At 32.6% G+C, this 20,193-nt stretch overlaps 1 protein-coding gene across 7 annotated transcripts in view; it reads right to left on the bottom strand.

Moving 5' to 3' along the window:
- Positions 1 to 370: 370 nt before the first annotated feature.
- The window catches only part of LOC149782567 (AKT-interacting protein-like), a 90,336-nt gene continuing 70,513 nt past the window's right edge, over positions 371 to 20,193 (bottom strand). For 6 of the 7 annotated variants that reach the window (XM_089934025.1, XM_089934023.1, XM_089934024.1 and 3 more), the window contains 4 exons: positions 16,254 to 16,352; positions 15,280 to 15,387; positions 11,462 to 11,522; positions 371 to 9,718 (listed from right to left, as the gene is read on the bottom strand). In XM_089934025.1, the coding sequence (XP_089790151.1) occupies positions 9,611 to 9,718; positions 11,462 to 11,522; positions 15,280 to 15,387; positions 16,254 to 16,352 (376 nt within the window). In that variant the 3' untranslated portion in view covers positions 371 to 9,610. Of the gene's footprint in view, positions 9,719 to 11,448; positions 11,523 to 15,279; positions 15,388 to 16,253; positions 16,353 to 20,193 lie in introns of all 7 variants that reach the window. The other variant, XM_089934021.1, reaches the window with a different exon arrangement.

Genomic DNA, 20,193 nt, shown 5'->3' with positions numbered 1-20,193 from the left:
CATATTCAACGCTACATGTCATAACAATTACAAATTATGAACTGCATGATTTGGAAAAAAATAAAGGACCACTCAGGAAAAAAAGCTTTGTGATTGTGTTTTTAATAATAGCACAAGTAAAATAATTTGGCACCCATAAGTAGCATCTATAAGCCTACAATTTTAGAACAAAAGAAAATAATTTTTCATAACTGCCTTTGAATCTGTCCAATGCAATCATTTTTATTGATAGTGACAATTTTCAAACTAATTTTATCTTGCATACAAAAATGGAATAAGAGACAGATCACTTTGCCATTGTTGGACTTTGGGACTAGTATCAATTTAAGTTTAGGATCAAATAATTTCACTGCGAAAAAATGACAAGGTATAATGGTGGTTGGCTAATTTATTTTGAGGAATGGTTATCAGACTATAAAATATTTAGCCTGTAAAAATGCTCAGCTTATATATTTTTGGTATTATCATTTCTGGCGCATCTTACTGGAGAATTCATACATTTGACTTGCAAAGTCGTCAGTCTCAAAATGATATAACTTCTGACACAAATAGTTCATTAATATGTTGACAACATGAAATATTTAAAATACATAGTACCAATTTATAAATACTGAACCATTTAATTCAGTCAAAGCTGTCTAGTCAGCTTGATATTGCTGTCACCTTTTGTCAATAGCCATTATGATTCCCTAACCCTCGCACACCCATACCAATTATCTTTATAAAAGTCATGTATATAAAGGTCACCTGCTTTCCATGGTATGTGGCCAGGTGTTTCCTAATCACTGCTGTAAGCAGAGAGTGTAACTTTTCAACTGTGACCACTCTTTGAATGCGAATTAAACTTCTTGTTTGCAGAGGTAAACCTTTAGACACAGGCATGTCAAGTGATTTATGAGTAAAGATTTACCTCACTTATACTCAATGCAACTCCAAAGTGTCGGTGTACAACCTGAAAGTGATGAAGTTCAAATAGCAAATTTTAATGTTTCATCCATGTACAAAGGCTAGTTTAGCCTTTTCCCAAGGTTGACAGATTTGACTGCAGACAAGCACTGGACCATTGCTTCTAACATAGCACCAATTTATCAAGACAAATCCAAAAAACTGATAGGCAAGAACTTGTATACCAGAACCAGCTTTAATCTATAATGATTCAATAGAAAATCTATTACCATCTATGCTATTGTCGATCAAATGTTTAAGAATAAGGCATTTTCACCTGCCCCTCCCCACTGCATGCTTCATTCACAATCACCTTAACAAAAGCCAACTTGCACTTCCTACTTAAAGCAGGATTATAATCAATTTAGAAAACATAATTCAGTCAAATACAATTTCATTGCCCCCCCCCCAAAAAAAATGATGAGATTAAAGAGAGTCAGAAAATGAAATATACAGCTTGAAAATAGGAAGGCCATAACAACAGTTTACACACCTGCCTGAGTTTAATGGACACTAGCAGGAAATGATTGGACGTTACTGAACACAGGGTCTCCAACACCTTAACCTTACAAGTTGTTCTCTGAAACAGGTTTTAATTTGAGACACTGACACCAAGATCAAATTGGCCTCTCCCATATTTGATGTGCACGTCCTGCACAAACACAAACTTTACAATTAATGCTATTATACAACAAGCTCTTTTTTCTCTCAGTTACAATGACTATGACGTTAAACTCCAAAATCAACAGGTTTCTTAGTCAACCACAAATTCTAGGGAAGTTTCATGGTCAATACATGCAATTTATATGCAGAATGCATCTTTCTTCTTTCAATGACCTTTAAACCACAAAACTATGTCAAGATTACTGAGGTAGAACTAATGTTATTATGCTAGCCTGGCATCGTGTGTTGTCCATGAACAATTGTTATTTTCAGACCACTTTAGACCAAACATGGCATGCAAACAAAACTGGAAATGGAGGGTCAGTATCGTGAACATAATAATCTGTTGGTGTATAAAAATGTGAAAATTACCATATCCTGACACAATTTTATCAACCAACCCCCATATTACAATAAATATTAATATATTCCCAAACAATCTGATAAACAAAAACTATATTACCATCGATAATAATATATCCTCAAACAATCTGATCAACAAGCTATATGACCATAGATAATATGGTTTATTCTTAATTGCAGTGTTAAAGTTGCATGGTGATACTGTTAAACTAGATTTGCTAATAAATGCATTTCAATTAGAGTTCACTCAATTTAGAAAGGATACATATCTTCTCTGTATATTTGTAATAATGAGACAAAAAACGTTTTTCTTGACTTAAACATGTTATATCACGGAGAACAAATATGATATAAATTAAAAAGAATGTTCTGAATGTCACATGTTTTCATTAATAATTCATAAATTTTCTCGATTTAAAAAATAACATTGTGTAAAAGTTCTGACACATGCCATTACATGTAACTGTGCACAACAGTGGTGTTGAACTTAGGATTTTCTCTTTAAAAAAATGTTATCCCCTGTAATTTCTGAAATGATGGTATTCATTCTGTTTACTTTTATGAAATACTGAATAATGGGACCTGTGTTTATCAATAAAAGGCACAAGTTATTTCCCTTGATAAAGGTACAGAATTGGAAGACTGGCATTTTTTCAGGTTACATCTAATTATCATCTTCCTACACAGCTTGTATCTATGGTTACTTTTTAAATAGTGATGCTATATCAATAGAACATACACAGACATACATTGCTTGTTAACTTGATCTTAAGATATATATATATATATATATATATAGCGGAAAATATGTGAAATAGTAACAGCTCATTCTCACTGATTACATTGAAAAACAGATAAAACCAGCTGAAATTATCTGTGGGTGGGGTGAGCAAATTTTGTACTTCAGGAATGAATTACAGATCAAACTTTGAATCTACCTGCTCCATTTATTCACAGAAACCAAGCAACAATCAACCCGTTAAATACGAGACTTGATACAGAAAATGTATGTATGCCATTAAAACTCAGAATTTATGGACTCCCTGGCCCCAGTTTAGATTTTACTTCTTGCTACTTTTAAAGGTGCTGTTGGTAAAAAACAAAAATGCTCAGATTTTCCTCCAAGCTACATTCTTTTAAACCCATCCTACAGTGCACTTTAAAAAAATTAAAGATTATTTAAGATTGGCTATGTAGATATTATTACAGATGATATATGCAGAGATAGTTGAATGGATTTAATACTATTTTAATGATTCCATGGTATCAACACTGAGTTTTGTAATAGATGGAATGAACAATCATCCACACACTTATCCTTGGATAGACCAAAGAAAGTTCTTGACCCAATAGTAATTTTCTTGTGATTCTTGTAAAGTATAATGTTCCTGTAGTTCTTCTGGCTCTATCATCAAGAATCTTGTTTGAAAACTGTCAAAAACTTCTTTCAAGGGCTGAGAACCAACACCACCTATGAAGCAGGAATAGAAGGAACAAAGATGACAGAATATGCGAAGTACTGATGTCCTATATATTTTGTTCTGAGATCAACTTATTACTGAGATCAAGTTATTACGGCAAGCACACTCAAGAACAAACAAGAACTTGTGAATGTGTTATTGGTGCTTTTGCAAAATCTTGGAACAATTTGCCCAAGGACCGTTTTACTAATGACAAGCAATGTTTTCATAGAACACAAGATGTCCATACACAGTGCTTACAATGACATAAATGCAAAACTTAACCAATGTGTGACAGATAGGAGTATGGACAAAGCTAACACTTCATTCGCTTACCTATATTGTGGTGGGACACAATAAAAGACATATCTCAGTATGCTGGTTTACTCTATAAAAAATTTCCATGACACACAAAAAAAGTATCATAGTATAGTGGTTTATTTGACAAGAATTAGCCAAGACACAATAAAAAGGAATATCTCGGTATACTGGTTTACATGACAAGAATTTGCCACAACACCATAAAAAGGAATATCTCAGTATACTGGTTTACGCAACAAGAATTTGCCATGACACAATAAAGAATATCTTAGCATACTGGTTTACTCGACAAGAATTTACCATGACACAATAAAGAATATCTTGGTATACTTGTTTTCGCGACAAGAATTTGCCAAGACACAATAAAGAATATCTTGGTATACTTGTTTTTGCGACAAGAATTTGCCAAGACACAATAAAAAGGAATATCTCCGTATACTGGTTTATGCGACAAGAATTTGCCAAGGTGCAGAATAAAAAGAAATATCTTGGTATGCTGGTTTACCTGACAAGAATTTGCCATAGTGCACAATAAAAGGGAATATCTCTGTATACTGGTTTTTACTAATTACATACAAATAAACAATTATATGTGTGAAAAACTTCAGAGGTGAAACAGAGCATTTTGAAAATCTATACCATCAATAAATCTATTATTTTTTATGAGCTGCTGTATGAAAGATGTATTCATCATTCACAGTGCAAAACTGTTCACTAATTCTGTTCAGGGTCTCATCTTTCATAAACATTGATATATGTTCCATATAACTGCATACATAATGTATGAAGCATACTGCAAAACTGGTTTGATTTGAAATTACATTTTGATCCCAGTACACAAATATCTATATTTTTTATTTTTACAATCTTTAAAATTTGAGTACGGAAAATTGTTTGTGTTAATAAATATGTTTACCAGGTACTTATTTGAGTTTCATTTACCCAAAAAATATTGTTCATAATACAGTGTGACCCTGCTATCCCTTTACCTCATAGAGCATAGTGACAAAGTGCAGCATGCTATAAATAGAACACCTGTTACCTAGTCGACAGCATACGCATAGGCCTGCCTGTGAACTGTTAAGCAATGTAGTGTATGTTACGTTTAACAGCAGTTTTAACCATTTTACATTTTTGGTACACATCTATTATATTTGGAAAAATTTAAGAGTAAAGTCCAATTGTTATAGCTGTATAATTATTTTTCACGGAAGAATTTTTTATGTGCTTTAAAATCGAGAGAGACCTCGTTCACCGTCATGTCAGTGAGGCCGCGTGACCAACCATAGTTGCCATTTCCCATACTCGAAATTTACATGTTTTTCGTCTGCGTCTACATCACTGAGTCATCTGAATTTGATAATTTATAAAAACTAATTACTGCCTACATCAATATCAGAGACTTTACCTAATTTATTGAATCTTTCGTGGTTGTGATTCTAATCGTGACAACTTCGTACGTACTGAATGAAATCTGCAGCCGCCATTTTGGAGAGTGGAGATTATGACCCAGTTACTTTAAATAGCAGATATCGACCAGTGCATAAATAGCGACCATGTGATCTGACGTAATTGTCATTCGCAGAAATGAATGTAGTATCTAATAGGGGGGTTTTCCCCCGAAGGTGGCGCTACGAAAACCAGCTCAAAATGGCTGATGTTTACAGCAGGCGTCAAAAGGCGCTTCCATGCGAATCTTGTACAGGAGTCAAAAGGTGCTTCCATGCGAATGGAGGCGTCCAAAGACGCTTGCATGAGGTAAAGGGCTATAACACGATGGTTGTGGTCCACTGAACCTGTGTTACAGACCGAACTGTTTCATAATCAATTAGTCAAGTCAATTAGCGGAAGAAAATTATGCATGTACCAAATAATGATGGCCGATTCTGATTAAACGAAGACAAGACTAGTCTGAAATACACTTGTATATTGACAACATACATTTGTTTAGTATATTCCATACTGCATTAAATACTATACATGTGTAATCCATGAATTCAAGTATAGATCATGTTATAAATTTTATGTTGTCAGTCACATCCTGAGAAAACACACATAACACATATAAAAAAAATGGTAGTCCTTGTTTGATCTATACCACTGTCCACAAGCACATGTCACTAAACAAGTCATTACAATATTGCCAACAGTAGCATGTCACTTTAGTTGTTTACATGTACATGTACTTAAACTGGCCAAGATTTTGGGCAGCTGGAGACAGTTATCATCCTTCCAAGGCTATCCTAGGGATGAGGCATTTATAGGTAATTGAAAATGTGAACAAATTAAAAATTAAATTGAGGGCAAGATATCTATGGTTTCAAAAGATTAGAAATTTAATTTGCATTTTATCTGCCATTAGTAGCAATTGTAAGCAAAAATGTTTTTCCTACAAAAAGGAAACTTTCACGGCACAATAAGCATCTTCTGGTCACTTTGGAAAATACAACAATCCATCTGATTCATTTGCTTTTAAGTTTGGTGCTGACTTCCTGTGATGAAATGTGCTTTATTTTTGTTGAAGACTGCTTGCTTCGATGAAGGATGCATGTTACTGAAGTCACCACTAAAGAACAACTTTAAAGGACCAAATAAATACCAGTTTGTTTTTCTGGCAGCAACATCAAATAATTGTAGATCACCGATTCCGAATGAATTATTTTTTCATTTGCTCACTACTTGTACAGAACTATCAATACCTTAAGGTAATCAGTTTTCTTTGAAGTTTCAGCAAAACTCTTTCCCTGGTTACATAAAAAAATCAGCTGTTGTTTGGTTTATTGTAATCATTCCTGTTCCCAACTTCAAAGGTTATTTGACAGTCCAGTAGCATGACTATTTTGAGTGTATTCACTGCATACAGAGGCCAGATATCAGCATATGTGCATTATGATCTAACAATGCACTGTTAAGACTGTTTGTCAACATGAACAAAGGATTAAAGTAACATTAGATAGATTCCAGTGCATTTATCCCAGTCTGGGGCTTAGAATTTCTCCACTCCAAACCCAAAATGTGTGTTATATTGAAATTTATGTTATAATGGAGGATGCTATAATGGGGTCAGAGTGTAATTCATTTTCAGACAAACAGCTGCTGTTTTTATGTCATGAATTAGAGGTTCTATCGTGTATTCTGGTAGAAACAGATGAACTAATGCTATAAGTCCACATATATAAATTTCTTTGTGAATACTAAAAGCTGGAGAGAGTAATTTTAAGATTTTTCTCATCTTTTGGACTTGCATACCAATTTTTCTAATACCATGACATTTTAATTATTTATATAATCTCAGTTGTAATTGCTGAAAATTGTAATATTTTTCTACTGCACTGTACCCAAAGCAAAACTGAACATTCTTTTACTGTGTATGTACACAAGCCAAATCAACATTGACAGAGCACAGAAAATAATCAGTCTGCAGTACAAGACCAGTAGAAATTGCATAGGCTCAAGGTTTATTATCTCCCTAGGCTAATGTTTGGATTATTACAAGCACAAGTAAAAACTGTAACATGCTTATCTGCAAATACTACACAGCTAAAAAGAGTTTCTCCACTGACCTTGCTGCCAGAATTCCATTTTGTTAGGTAGAACAGTGATACTTGTTTATATAGAAAGTACTAGTATTTTGCTTTTACTGTCAGGCTGAACAGTGACAGTTCTTCATATCAACATGTACTGGTATTTCTGGTTTTACTGTCAGTGTGTTAGGTTGGACAGTAACAGTTGTTTATATTAATATGAAATGGTATTTCTGGTTTTACTCTCAGTGTGTTAGGTTGGATAGTGACTGTTGTTTATATTAACACAAAATGGTATTTCTGGTTTTACCATCAGTGTGTTAGGTTGGACAGTAACAGCTGTTTATATTAATATGAAATGGTATTTCTCGTTTTACCATCAGTATGTTAGGTTGGACAGTAACAGTTGTTTATATTAATATGAAATGGTATTTCTGGTTTTACTGTCAGTGTGTTAGGCTGGACAGTAACAGTTGTTTATATTAACATGAAATGGTATCTCTGGTTTTAACATCAGTTGTTGTTGTTGTGGGGTTTAACGCCATTTTTCAGCACACAATAGGCTATGCATGGTGGCCAGTATTAATGGTGGAGGAAGAACCCGGGAAAACCCCGGGAAGAACTACCGACCCACAAGAAGCTACTGGCAAGCTTTCTCACATACCTACATTGGCTGAATCCTAGACTCGAACCCATGCAGACAGAGGTGAGATGGCAGTGATCTGTAATGGAGAGCGCTTTAGACCAATCGGGGTCCCAACATCAGTGTCTTAGGTTGGACAGAGACATTGTTTATATTAACATGTACTGGTATATCTAGTTTTATTGCCAGTGTGTTGGATAGAACAGTGACAGTTGTTTATATTAACATGTACTGGTATATCTAGTTTTATTGCCAGTGTGTTGGATAGAACAGTGACAGTTGTTTTATATTAACATGTACTGGTATATCTAGTTTTATTGCCAGTGTGTTGGATAGAACAGTGACAGTTGTTTATATTAACATGTACTGGTATATCTAATTTTATTGCCAGTGTGTTGGATAGAACAGTGACAGTTGTTTATATTAACATGTACTGGTATATCTAGTTTTATTGCCAGCGTGTTGGATAGAACAGTGACAGTTGTTTATATTAACATGTACTGGTATATCTAGTTTTATTGCCAGTGTGTTGGATAGAACAGTGACAGTTGTTTATATTAACATGTACTGGTATATCTAGTTTTATTGCCCCTGTGTTGGATAGAACAGTGACAGTTGTTTATATTAACAAGTGCTGGTTTTTCTGGTTTACTAATATAAATTCTATTTAATAAAATGTTGTAAAACTAGTGATATTCATGAACTGAATGTGCAGCTTTTACATGCACAATTTTTATTTATTAAGAAACAATGTACTAATAACAAAAAAAATTTTTGAATGTCTTTTAGGTTGATGAACATACACTAGATGTCTTGTAAGGAAAACTGTCTTCAAATTTATTAATAGTGATTATTAAACTGTACATTATATTTATGTGCAATTAATAAGCCATCTTCAGTCCTAACTTTTGGTAACTCTGGTCACTAAAACTGATTTTCAAAACTAAAGTGAACATAACATAAAAAGTGCCATTATGGCATTAATTGGCCCTAATAATAAAAAAATATTCTTGGAAGACTGAACACTTATCTTAAAAAAATCTTTTACACATAAACCTTATGATTAAAAAATTTCACTAGAATATCATAAGCTTCATAGAAGGCACAATATTACATTTTAATTAGCATAATACTTCAGTACTACAATTTCTTTATTATATTTTGTGACCTAAAAGTCTCATTATCACTAAATATTCCTGTGGACCTGTTGTAAGCATAACTGCATTTCACACAAACAATGTACTCTTCCAGAGCTTATCAAATTAAGAATATTCACATCCAACATACAGCCACAATGCACATGACTGCTGAATCTCAACATATGACACGGATTACTTTGAAGTAGCCACACATTATTAATAATTAAAGTTGCCATTGCTAAGTTAGTTACACAGCTGCAAAAGACACAAATCCATTTAAACTGGAATTATTATATATAATTTTCTGTGAACACAATAAGTATGCTTGTCACACTGAGCAATGAACCATTAACAAGATATCCAGTTGACAAAGGAATGTCAAATTGTAATCAGGCCAACAAGAAATATCCATAATATCATGCTGACAAGAAATGTTTTATCTGGAACAGCAACACAATATCAGGTTGACAAGGAATATCTTGTTTATATCAAATTGATAACCAAATTTTGGCCAATACCAGGCTGACAATGAACATTTACATGATAGTGGAATCACGCTGTGGCCGAATCCTCCCTAGAGAATATCTGGTTGCTTCCACATTTCATCCAGCTTAGTCCATTTTTTCTCTGCAGGTCTATATCCTCATCATTTGGGGTTTTCTGAAATAACATCAAAAATATGCCCTGTTTAAGTACTGCAGCATCGGCAGTAAACATTAAACTAGTATTTTAAGATTGTAATAATGACTGAACCTCTCAAATGGCACAGCATCTGTCAGTCAAATATTACACAACAAACATTATCATACACTGTTGCTAAATATGATCACCCATGTGGTGTCAATAATAATAATAATAATAATAAATGTTTTAGCAAATGTAACTTAGTTGAACAATCTATCTTGAGGCTCTCTATTATGTACAAATTGTACAGAATAACAAAAAGTATAAAGTATACAGTATAACAAAATACACTGAACTTTCCACAATATTATTCAATCATTCTGAAATACATATAAACTTGTGCTTACCCAATTGGATTTTTATATATACATGTAATGGGTTCTGTTCTGAAAAGAGTTTGTCCAAGTGGCCACTTTGGGCTATATATAATGTGTACAATTCAAATCTCTGTAACTAGAAATAATTATCATGTTATTTTTACGTTCAAGTTTTAAAACTTCAGTGTTTGGTTAATAATAATTATTTTTTGTGGGCACAAAATCACCAACTTAAAATAAAAAACTCTTCTAATTATAGCATGGAACATTTTTCTCAAATCCAAGAGGTCAATTTTTAGTATGTATAGAGTACTCTATTAAAACTGATGTTAGTACTGGAAGGTCTTAAAAGTGTAGGAAACTAGATAATCCAAATACAAAAAGCTAGACATGGCCTGCATGTCAAAGTCAGCACCCAATCTTTGAGAGCATTAATTTTGTTAGATAAAGTTAAGTGCCTATTGAAGCTGTATTTAAAATCCCAAGTGTGTGGGGAAAAAATCGAGCTTCAAAAGAGGAATGTAAAAAAAAGCCTTTAACATCAAGCTAATTAAGAGTGTTGACTGAAATAGGGATGGATGGATAGAGATGCACACCAAGGTCAAAGCAATCACAAGGTCGAGCTTTTGCCAATGTAGCTTTGACAAACGTCAATGACCTTGGACTACTTTTGCATGAACTTAAACAGGGTATACAAATCTGGAGTTTGAAAGATAATGGTTTCTGCACAGTGAGTTTTGTTCAGGACCACACACCATTACTCCCATTCAACTCTACTCCAACTGCAAGTCATCCACAAAGTTTGGTTCAATTTTGTGAGGCAGATCTTAATATGTTATTGTCTGGAAACCTCAGTCACTGATCTTGACCTTGGATTTTCTAAACCTTCAAATTGCAGGTTTCCTCCTCGTCCCCAAGTACAATCCATTCACATTTGTGGTCCAAACCTGTGATACTAATGTTGTTATTCAGAAACCATTTATTTTCTTTAAGTCCCGTTGACTGTACCTTTGACTATTGGACTCTAAAACTGATCAGCTTCTTATTTACCATACAATTTATTTACACAAAACTTAATTTGTTGTTGTTGTTATTGTTGTTGTTCTAGGGTTTAACGCCACTTTTCAGCATAAGATAGGCTATACATGGTGGCCAGTATAACTGGTGAAGGAAGAACCCTGGAAAACAAAGGGAAGAACCAGTGACCCACGAGAAGCTACTGGCAGGCTTTCCCACATACCCACAAACTCAATTGGATGTATAGATGGACCAACAAAGAGACAAGGGTAACACTATAAACCCTTTCCAGATTCATAGTGGGTTAAAGAAAGTCTTACTGTTCAAGGGGTTCTTTATGTGAACAATGACTTGTGATAACCCCATGTTTACCTGCAGATTTTACCTTTGAATTCAACATCTGTCTCCTGGCCTCTTCATGAACTTCTGGATCCCAGGGACTGAATCTGCAATTAACAGTTTAAATATATCAATCAACATTATTCAGCATGTCCCTGCTCTATGAACTACAACCAATAGGAGTACCGTCAATGTCAGTTACACATCTAACAAGCAAAAGAACAATTCAAATTTTATAAATAAGAAATGGGAAGTTGGTTTTTATTATGAACCTTCAACACATTAATGGCTACATCATGAAGAGGAAATTACTGCTAACTGCCTTTCTCAAGGTCAAACCAAGCCAGCTGACCCATGATGGGTTTGTGCAGATATCGAACCTGCAACCTTCAGCTTACATGCCCAGTGTTCTACCAATTGAGCTACCATTACTTCCAAAATGAGAAATGGGCATCCCTCTATTATCATATTTACTGTTTATAGTGGGACACGAAAAAAAAATTAAAAAAATTTCCTGTCCCTGAACTTATGGTCAAACATTTCACCTAGGTCATATGTCCCAAGACTTAAGAAATGAAATAAATTTGTATTGCATCTGTGCTTTCCTCCAAATGCATATTGCAATAAAATAGATAAACAAAACGCTTATTTGATAATAAAAAGAAAGAAACTAGCCTTGTATTGCTATAATTTATTCCTTTTCTTTCAACATGATTATTAAAGAATAAAATATGTCCATGAGATCTGTATATGTAGTGTAGGGTTCCACACTGTATCATGTATCACTTATGTCTGATAACACATGCCACGTTGTTCACTGACATGAACATTGAGAAACAAATTGTGTTTGGTTGTGCTCAAGGGTTTGAATATGTTGTCTAACTGAAAACTGGATCCAACAAAATCGCAAACAAGAGGGAAATAATCAACTGATATCTTTTAGACAACTGTCATTCATGCAAAATCATCAAGAAAGAATTATAACCAGGTCTACTGTATGACAGTATCTTGCAAATAAAAATCATTATTTGAAAACACATTCACTTGAGTGTAAGTGACAATCTTTTCGCCAGCATGGGTTACAAAGGATTATTACTATTGACCTGCAGACATCAATGCTTCTTTGTATTAATTATTAACACAGATGCCAAGCACATAAAAGTCTGGGTGGTGAATAAACACAACTGTCAGCAAGCAGTAAACTCCTTCTTTGAACTTACTGATAGGACATCAACAGGCAAAGGTTATTTTTTATTACAAACCAAGCTGACCTCAGAAGCCTATTTTGGTGACTTTTTATTTTTAAAGGATATAAATACAAAGGTTATTTTATTGCAAAGCAAGCCGACACTGGAGGCCGACTATGGATTCTTTTAAGTGTGCTGATTATTTTTTTTAGTGAATATTCAAAGATGGCCGAGATATGGATATAAACTTTGGTTTCTTTTCACCGGAATTTTGAAAATAAATTGAAACAATGTATGTTCATGACCCAGTGTCACCCAGCATATTTGGAGAAAATAAAATCATGTGATGAATTTGTGCAGGCCACATGAGAAGCAGATGATTTCACAAACGAGAGGGAAATATTCAACCAGTGTATTGAAGACAGCTGCCATTCACACATGACACTGTTTGGTGCAAAATAACCAAGACTGAATTATATCCAGGTCTACTATATGAGAGTATCTTGCAACTAAAAATCATTATTTGAAAACACATTCAGGTGTGTGCAAGTGACAATCTTTTCGTCAGCACAGGTTACAAAAGCATCATTACTATTTACCCGCAGACATCAATGCTCCTTTGTATTAATTATTACTACAGATGCCAAGCATATAAAAAAGCCTGGATGGTGAATAAATACAACTGGCAGCGAGCAGTAAACTCCTTCTTTGAACTTACTGACAGGACATCAAAGACAAAGGTTATTTTTATTACAAAGCAAGCCAACCTCGGAAGCCGACTTTGGATACTCTGAAGCCGTTTTTTATTTTTAAAGGATATAAATACAAAGGTTATTTTATTGTAAAGCAATCCAACATTGGAAACCAACTATGGATTCTTTTAAGTGTGCCAATTTTTTTTAAAAAGATGGCAGAGAAATGAAAGCTAACTTTGGTTCCTTTTCACTGGTATTCATGGTAATTTTGAAAATAAATTGAAACAATGGAACAATTTTTAAAGTGACACAATATTGTGCTTCATGCATGGACATCAATGACCCAGCATCACCCAGAAGATTTGGAGAAGAAAAAAATGATGAATTTGTGAAGGCCAGAAGCAAATGATTTCACCAACAATATGATAATTAACATGAATGAAATTCTAGTGTACTTTGATCACATTCCTGGATGAACTGACGATAAGATGGGGGTCAAAAGTATGAGAATTAGACTGGTGCAGATTTGAAAAATCTGACTTTAGTCCTTGCAGTTTCCACTTCAGGTTATGTGTCGTCTCAACAATTTTTCATGGTATGAGAAAGCTGAAAAAAATTTCATGCACCGAAAGAATTGATCATACATGTGCAGGAGAAGGGTTGCATTGATGAGATGCTGCTGCAGTGGATTAAAGAGTTTTATCTCAAGTACACAGTTTTATATTTTTTAAAATAAAGTTTCATTAGAAGTGCATTTTCTGACATGTAATTTTTGAATGATTTAAATGGTGCCCCACAACTTACAACTCGAAAAAAATTTGTCATCTATTTAAGTCGGTGTCACCAGTTACATGCTTTGTTTATAGAGTTAATCTCTTTATGCTATTTGTGAATTAAGCCACTGACTTTTGTCTCTGAATAAACGATTCTGTTTCATGGTGATTTAATTACTGTCATTATTACAACTGACACAATAAAGTTAACACCTGTAACAATGGCAGAACCTCCAACTAACAAGAGACAAATTCTAACACTGGAGGAAAGAATTAATGTAATTGAAAGAAGCAAAAAAGAGGAGACCATTCACAAGTTAGCAATTTAAATGTCAGTAAAACAAATTCTGTGTGTTCTAACAAACAAGGAGTAAATCAGAAACAATTTAACATTCTATTACACATAAGTCTGATCTACAAATATAAATGGGATCAATGTTTAATGATACATGTATATCTTTATTGCTATATAAATTTGTTTTCAGATGAATAAATAAAATATTTTAACACAAACACATAAATAATAGAATATATGTACAGTGATTTTGGTTATCGTTTTTCCTTCTTTAACGGTGAGATCACCTGCCTTGAGAGTTTATTTTGTGGTACATGAAGGTGCAGTCTCTCAACACTGGTTTTACTCTATGTGTGTTTGAGCATGCAAGAGTAATAGACAACAACACAGAGAATAATGCACTCAGTAACACTAATGTTAAAAAAAGATTCAAGTGGAGTTGAGATCTCTCACCTGATTGACATACACTCAACAGACAAATGTAAGAGCAATTTTCTAAGTAATTTGGCTCAGTATCAATTTTCTACCAATGCAGTTACCTGCACACATTATGAAAGCCAATATTTCAAGTTTTCTCTATTTTTTTCATCATCCATACTTCACACAGCATCATCAGTCCAATATTCAAAGAACTGCATGACACACTGTTTCCTGCTGAATTTGATTAAATTCTATTACATGGTGTTTATAGAATAAGCCGTTTAAAGGTTTTTATATTTTCAGTAATGGCAACCATATTTGACGGCAGATCAGCAATCATTTGGGCAAATCTGAAAGGCTTCCGTGCCAGTATGCTGTACCTAGTTTGGCTGAAACTACTCTTGTGGTCAAAATACATCTTTTTTAAGGCAAAGAAAGTAAATATAAAGAAACAATAATATATAAATGCAAAAGAATTCAATTCAATACTTTACATTATTGCATGTGGATCCTGGGATTTATCATCTCTGTAAAGTAGATCTTTACTCTTTTGTACCGTCTCTGTAACTTTCTTTTTGAACTGCTCCATATCCTGTTCATATCTGTAAAATGCAAATAGATGAAATAAACTTTACAGCAGTATAACATGTATATCAGTGTATATAATACAGTTATTAAAAAAAGAAAAGCATACACAGCACGCACAAGAATTTAAAACATCTTATTCAAGTTTTTTTCAAAAACAAGCTTAAATGGCAATGTGTTAAAAACCTTTGACAAATTATAATGATTATTTTGTTTAGTGCATCAGCCATTTTGTATACCATCTTCTCTCACTATGGACTAAAGTTTGTTTGTATATTAAAAGAAAATGAGAAAGCAAACAGAGAATTATTTTGATTTTTATAATACTTGGGGAAGGCTGAATTGTGTTCCTTGTGCTGGAATTTCTTCTAAAGGTTGTGAAAATTTATCATGTAGGTAGATCTAAAACATTTTAACTGAGGTGTGACCAAACTGCTATTGATAACATGTTCACAGAATCAGCTGATCTTTCAACCTGATCTTACCTGGTCAGTTAAGTAAAAATTAAGATAAACAATTCTTTAAAGATAAGGCAGGAAGGTTATCTCATTACAGCAAACATTTGGAGGTAATTTCAAATTTGGTTACCTGCTTGTATAGTTGAGTTTCCATCAAGAATAATGAATAATGAAAGATCTAAAAATATTTTTCACTCTTGCTTTTACAGAAGTAGAATATGCTAGTGTGGAACAACTCCAATCCAATTTTAGTAAGAACATGTTTTATTCTATAATCCAATAATCCAACATTCTGCAAAATTCTAAATATATTCTATACTATTTCCTGTTAAATAGCAAAGAAGAATTCATTTTGAAGGGAAAAGATTTTTCCAAGCCATCATCCATTATTCAATTTGGGTCAATATCTATAAAGAAATACTTACAACTGTGCTGCCTCTTCATTCAGTGGAGACTTTGTATCTATTTTGTAAAATATTCTTCGTGTGTAGAGAAGAACTTGACATATTTCATGCACTTTTGGCCTGGAATTTCATAAACATGACAATCTTTAACACCAAAACAACTTTGGATGAAAAGAAAATATTAGAAAGAATGATGTGTGAAAAAATGAATAGATCTTAAAACAAACCAAATAATTATATCCATGATACACCAAGCTTTAAAATTATTTATGAATTCAAGATAATTTGAGTCTTGGGCTATTGCACATTATGCTGCTCTGGGTAGTCAAACACATGAAACTGATAGGTCCAGTGGATGCCAACCAGAGAGGTTTTGAATATGTAAATAAATCTTTTAAAATTAAAATATTATAGGATTTTATTTCATGCAAATTAATCATTCCATAAAAATGTCCTGACAAGACACAATTTTAAGATAGGAAATTGTATAAATCAAATTACTTCAAAGTCTCATCATTATAAATGATGACAGTAAATGGTATAAATCAAATTACTTCAAGGTCTCATCATTATAAATGATGAAAGAAAATGGTATAATTCAAATTACTGCAAGGTCTCGTCATTATAATTAATGACAGAAAATGGTATAAATCAAATTACTTCAAGGTCTCATCATTTTAAATGATGAAGGGAAATGGCAGAAATCAAATTGCTTCAAGGTTTCATCATTATAAATGATGAAAGGAAATGGTATAGATCAAATTACTTCAAGGTTTCATCATTATAATTGATGACAGGAAACGGTATAAACCAAATTACTTAAAGGTCTCATCATTATAAATGATGACAAGAAATGGTAAAAACAAATTACTTCAAGGTTTCATCATTTTAAATGATGAAGGGAAATGGCAGAAATCAAATTACTTCAAGGTTTCATCATTGTAAATGATGACAGGAAATGGTATAAACCAAATTACTTCAAGGTCTCATCATTATAAATGATGACAAGAAATGGTAAAAACAAATTACTTCAAGGTTTCATCATTTTAAATGATGAAGGGAAATGGCAGAAATCAAATTACTTCAAGGTTTCATCATTACAATTTTAAGATAGGAAATTGTAAAAATCAAATTACTTCAAAGTCTGATCATTATAAATGATGACAGTAAATGGTATAAATCAAATTACTTCAAGGTCTCATCATTATAAATGATGAAAGAAAATGGTATAAATCAAATTACTTCAAGGTCTCGTCATTATAAATGATGAAAGGAAATGGTATAAATCAAATTACTTCAAGGTCTCGTCATTATAAATGATGAAAGAAAATGGTATAAATCAAATTACTTCAAGGTCTCGTCATCATAAATGATGAAAGAAAATGGTATAAATCAAATTACTTCAAGGTCTCGTCATTATAAATGATGAAAGAAAATGGTATAAATCAAATTACTTCAAGGTCTCGTCATTATAAATGATGAAAGAAAATGGTATAAATCAAATTACTTCAAGGTCTCATCATTATAATTAATGACAGAAAATGGTATAAATCATTACTTCAAGGTCTCATCATTTTAAATGATGAAGGGAAATGGCAGAAATCAAATTGCTTCAAGGTTTCATCATTATAAATGATGAAAGGAAATGGTATAGCTCAAATTACTTCAAGGTCTCGTCATTATAAATGATGAAAGAAAATGGTATAAATCAAATTACTTTAAGGTCTCGTCATTATAAATGATGAAAGAAAATGGTATAAATCAAATTACTTCAAGGTCTCATCATTATAATTAATGACAGAAAATGGTATAAATCAAATTACTTCAAGGTCTCATCATTTTAAATGATGAAGGGAAATGGCAGAAATCAAATTGCTTCAAGGTTTCATCATTATAAATGATGAAAGGAAATGGTATAGCTCAAATTACTTCAAGGTCTCGTCATTATAAATGATGAAAGAAAAAGGTATAAATCAAATTACTTCAAGGTCTCGTCATTATAAATGATGAAAGAAAATGGTATAAATCAAATTACTTCAAGGTCTCATCATTATAATTAATGACAGAAAATGGTATAAATCAAATTACTTCAAGGTCTCATCATTTTAAATGATGAAGGGAAATGGCAGAAATCAAATTGCTTCAAGGTTTCATCATTATAAATGATGAAAGGAAATGGTATAGCTCAAATTACTTCAAGGTCTCGTCATTATAAATGATGAAAGAAAATGGTATAAATCAAATTACTTCAAGGTCTCATCATTTTAAATGATGAAGGGAAATGGCAGAAATCAAACTGCTTCAAGGTTTCATCATTATAAATGATGAAAGGAAATGGTATAGCTCAAATTACTTCAAGGTCTCATCATTATAAATGATGAAAGAAAATGGTATAAATCAAATTACTTCAAGGTCTCGTCATTATAAATGATGAAAGAAAATGGTATAAATCAAATTACTTCAAGGTCTCATCATTATAATTAATGACAGAAAATGGTATAAATCAAATTACTTCAAGGTCTCATCATTTTAAATGATGAAGGGAAATGGCAGAAATCAAATTACTTCAAGGTCTCATCATTTTAAATGATAAAGGGAAATGGCAGAAATCAAATTGCTTCAAGGTTTCATCATTATAAATGATGAAAGGAAATGGTATAGCTCAAATTACTTCAAGGTCTCGTCATTATAAATGATGAAAGAAAATGGTATAAATCAAATTACTTCAAGGTCTCATCATTTTAAATGATGAAGGGAAATGGCAGAAATCAAACTGCTTCAAGGTTTCATCATTATAAATGATGAAAGGAAATGGTATAGCTCAAATTACTTCAAGGTCTCATCATTATAAATGATGAAAGAAAATGGTATAAATCAAATTACTTCAAGGTCTCGTCATTATAAATGATGAAAGAAAATGGTATAAATCAAATTACTTCAAGGTCTCATCATTATAATTAATGACAGAAAATGGTATAAATCAAATTACTTCAAGGTCTCATCATTTTAAATGATGAAGGGAAATGGCAGAAATCAAATTACTTCAAGGTCTCATCATTTTAAATGATAAAGGGAAATGGCAGAAATCAAATTGCTTCAAGGTTTCATCATTATAAATGATGAAAGGAAATGGTATAGATCAAATTACTTCAAGGTCTCTTCATTATAAATGATGAAAGAAAATGGTATAAATCAAATTACTTCAAGGTCTCGTCATTATAAATGATGAAAGAAAATGGTATAAATCAAATTACTTCAAGGTCTCGTCATTATAAATGATGAAAGAAAATGGTATAAATCAAATTACTTCAAGGTCTCGTCATTATAAATGATGAAAAAAAATGGTATAAATCAAATTACTTCAAGGTCTCGTCATTATAAATGATGACAAGAAATGGTATAAATCAAATTACTTCAAGGTCTCATCATTATAAATGATGAAAGAAAATGGTATAAATCAAATTACTTCAAAGTCTCATCATTATAAATGATGAAAGGAAATGGTATAAATCAAATTACTTCAAAGTCTCATCATTATAAATGATGAAAGGAAATGGTATAAATCAAATTACTTCAAAGTCTCATCATTATAAATGATGAAAGGATATGGTATAAATCAAATTACTTCAAAGTCTCATCATTATAAATGATACTTGGTGAAAACTTAACTGACCATGTAGAGCTATTATTCATATTTGCGAAAGAGAAAGTTAACCTGGAGCTTTCATTCTCATGCCAGGGACTTCATCATCAGACTGATTTAATCCTTACTGACTGTTAACATCACTCATGCCATCATCAGACTGATTTAATCCTTACTGACTGTTAACATCACTCATGCCATCATCAGACTGATTTAATCCTTACTGACTGTTAACATCACTCATGCCATCATCAGACTGATTTAATCCTTACTGACTGTTAACATCACTCATGCCATCATCAGACTGATTTAATCCTT

Source organism: Sinohyriopsis cumingii, chromosome 15 (genome assembly GCF_028554795.1).
Source record: "Sinohyriopsis cumingii isolate HCF-2022 chromosome 15, ASM2855479v2, whole genome shotgun sequence".
Classification (NCBI taxonomy): domain Eukaryota; kingdom Metazoa; phylum Mollusca; class Bivalvia; order Unionida; family Unionidae; genus Sinohyriopsis; species Sinohyriopsis cumingii.
This window is presented reverse-complemented; position numbering and strand designations above follow the sequence as displayed.